The 3430-nt window shown below is 42.6% G+C and overlaps 1 protein-coding gene across 1 annotated transcript in view; it reads left to right on the top strand.

Annotated features, from left to right (window-relative positions):
• The first annotated feature begins 417 nt into the window (after positions 1–417).
• ufc1 (ubiquitin-fold modifier conjugating enzyme 1) overlaps positions 418–3430 on the top strand; it is an 11495-nt gene continuing 8482 nt past the window's right edge. Inside the window, 2 exon segments of the mRNA XM_035669746.1 lie at positions 418–513; positions 831–908. Coding sequence (XP_035525639.1) covers positions 418–513; positions 831–908 — 174 coding nt within the window.

The raw sequence follows: 3430 nt of genomic DNA, 5'->3' as shown, positions 1-3430 counted from the left end.
TTATCGTTAAATAAATATTAACAGGGAAGGAGAGGAGACTCGGAACGAAGGGAGGACCAGGTCCTGATGGGCCAAAACGATGTAAGGTAAGGTCAATGGGCGAGGTCGAAGTAGTGAGAGATCAGAATCTGTTGTCTGAGAGTGTGTGGGACGAGATGGTACAGAGGAAATGACTGGGTGCGCTGGTAATGCTGAGGCTAGAGTGAAATTATTATGCATGGGAGGATGGGTGGGAAAGCCCACGATTGGGTTATGTGGGGACCTGTGGAAAAAAAGGTGTGTTAAATGAAGAAAAAGAAACGCAAACACAAGCTACGTATAAAGAAACGGAAGGGAAAATTAGGGTTTTGGCTAGTAGCATCGCCATGGATTGTAGTTGTGGGCACGCTCTGTGCAGCTGAGAAGATCAGTGTTGGAATGGGAGGAGCGGAGGCAGCCAAAGAAGACAGGATGGGGAAGTTGTTCGTGAAGTCTGTGGTAAAGAAGAATATGGATGAGAAGCTGAAATGGCAGGTACTGGGTTCAATATGACCTGGCGCTCTGAGAGGGCTGAAGAGGAAGGCTGAGCCGTGTAATGCGCCGTGACGTCATCGGCGTAGTGTTGTAGTCGGTAGTTGCTAGATTTTTCTCCTCACCTGTCTGACTGCCCAAAACCTGCTAGTAATCAACTCATCAGCCCTGCAGTATATAAACACCTGGTTCTCCAGCCACTCTCTGCTGGGTGTTGTTGCTACATGCCTGGTAGTAACTTTCTTGGCCAGTTAGAGAACTTAAGAGAAGCTTTTTCCTGTTCGTGCTGTGAAACTTGTTTGTTTTTTCCCGTGCCTCAGGATCATCACCCTCACTTCAGCTACCTGCCCGCTCCTTATCAGCCACACTGCCTCCACCTTCAGTTCCACACTGCCTGGGTCTCAGCCATAATCTTCTCACCACTGCCAGCAGGAACCTCACGTCACCTTTTGATCAACTGGTTCTCAATAAAGCCTGTCTTTGGTAATCCTAACCACCGAGTCTGTGTTCTGCTTGTGGGTTCCTCTGTTTAACATAACATGTAGCTGCGGAAAACTTCATACATCAATGAGCCACACTGTTGCACCCAGTCTAAAATATTGCAGCTTGGTCAGTGGCTCTCCGCTTCAAAATATGACGCTATAAGTATCCATTTAGCATCATTTCTGGACATGCCCACCGTCGAAGTCAAGTAACATAGAATAAAGAGCGAAAAAGTTCACATATGGAGGTGGTGGCATGGATAGATGGCTCAAACAAAACACAGGACTTTAACCCAGGAGACTGCTGTTGGTGTCCTGTGTGAAACCAAAAGTAAACAATTACTTTTAAAGGTGTACAAGCGTACAATCACCTGAACATAGGAATCGTGTTTTTGTTACCTTAAAATAAGCCTTGAATGAATCGTTGGAGTCCGCCATGTTGAACCGCCATGTGTGTATAACACTAGCCCCGAACAGACAAACAAAACAATGGCTATAGATAGGGCCTTTCCCATTCTGCGGCCACCATAGTTTCTTTTACACACTTCACAGCTCGTTTTCATTCCCAGGTCATCAAATACAAACGCAAGCGTGTTTGGTTTAGTTGCAATCTGAAACTTCACTGCCAGATCTTACACACTGGTCCTTAAAAATTCAAAGGTTCCATCTCTTAAATGTGAATAGTTTCTGGTTTTCCTTATATGATAATTAACTGAGTATCTTTGAGATTTAGGCAGTTGGTAAGCAGGGTACCACCAGGGATCATTGCCCATGAAAAGATATAATGAGCCCCACAAACACAGGCCATGCCAACCCTGCGCAACAGCTGTAACTACACCTCCACCCCATGGACCCATTCAATAACTACTTCTGCAGGCTTGCAACTCTCTTGAGGACCAAGACTTACGATAGGAAAGTTTACTGACAGTAAGCTGTGAGAATATTTCACTGTGCAAATATGCATGCAAAATTCTGTATACAGTGGAATTAACTATTGTGTCTTCATCTTTTACAGTGCAAGTGTAATATTAATGGTAAAATTATTGAATGCAAATATCTAATGTTCTGGTAATGTTCCAATAATTTGGCCACTTTGGGTAGGAGAAAAATATATTTGAATGATGATGAAATGAAAATTAAAGATGTCATCTTGGGAACAGGTGGGAATTTTCACTAACTGCTCAAAATATATAGACCAATAATCAATCAATTAATTAATTAATTTTGCTGCAGTTGGCCTTTACACCAGTGTCTGTGATAAGAGAAAGAGGCTACAGAAATCTGCCTGCTTGTTTATTCTATTTTCAAGTCAGAATTCTGCTTAAGCCCTTCAGAGATATCCAGGAAAACACTGTATCCTCTCAAAGCTCTGCTTACCCTGTATCAGCCCAAATCTTTATTAAACAGCTCACATTGACACAAGAAAATGGAATGCATGCACTGTCAGGCTTCTGGTTACCAAGGGTGGCCTCAGAAACGTCTCCTCCAGAGTTTTTCCTTCAGCTGGCGTCTAGCGGAATGGCCGAATAAGGAGGCTCTGACAGGCAATTACTGTATTTAATATCTCTTGGCAGAAGGAAGGAGTCATTGTTTGGGTTTGAGCACAGTTAATCCCATGCAGGATCAACTGTGACAGCTGCTTTCTATCCACCATCCTCCAATTGTTATACCCCTAAAACCTCCTCCAGGCTCCTCCGCTAAGAGCTGAGAGCAGCCACAATCCAAATGAAAATGACACATGAATATTTTACCACCACACTGCTCTTTAGCAGGGTCAAAAACAACAACCTTGTTTGGAACATCATGTATAAATCATGAATCTGAAGTCTTCTGAATGCAGATTTGGGGTAATTATTCTTTGGTCACAATCTTTTACGGCCCGGGCTAATCTCCGCTCAGTGCTTAATGAGATCTACACATTGTTTCAAATCAACAGCAGAACAAATGGAAGAGCAATCCTCTACAAGTGGACAGGCCACGGCACAGCCTGGAGGAAACAGGGAAGGCAACCCAAATGGAGTTTTAATGTTTGCTCTATAATTAGATTAAACCAACATGAAATATACTGTTGCCTTAGGTGACTTGTTAATGTGTACAGAATTATATTTCAGATCAAATTACCAGCTCTGCTATCTAATCTGGACCAGAATTTGCACGTTCCTTTTTTAAATATGTATATTAATGAATAGGAGAGGACTAGAGAGGTGCATTAATATACATTTAACCATTACCCACAGTCCCAGTTTCCTGAACAGACACTTCAAGTTTTATACACCTTCAGCACACAGGGAATAATAATCTCAATCACTTTCTCCATATTCATGTTCAGAGGTTAAGCTGTGTAGGACTTGTAGGGAGGACCAGACAACATTTTAATGTTAATTCAATTCCATTCTTAAACACCCTCTACACCACTGACTTCTGCTTCAACTCTGGAG

Source organism: Morone saxatilis, unplaced genomic scaffold, assembly GCF_004916995.1.
Source record: "Morone saxatilis isolate NCDOM2014 unplaced genomic scaffold, NCSU_SB_2.0 Contig22, whole genome shotgun sequence".
NCBI classification, from domain to species: domain Eukaryota; kingdom Metazoa; phylum Chordata; class Actinopteri; family Moronidae; genus Morone; species Morone saxatilis.
Note: the sequence above shows the minus strand (reverse complement) of the source record. Positions and strands in the feature narration are given on the sequence as shown.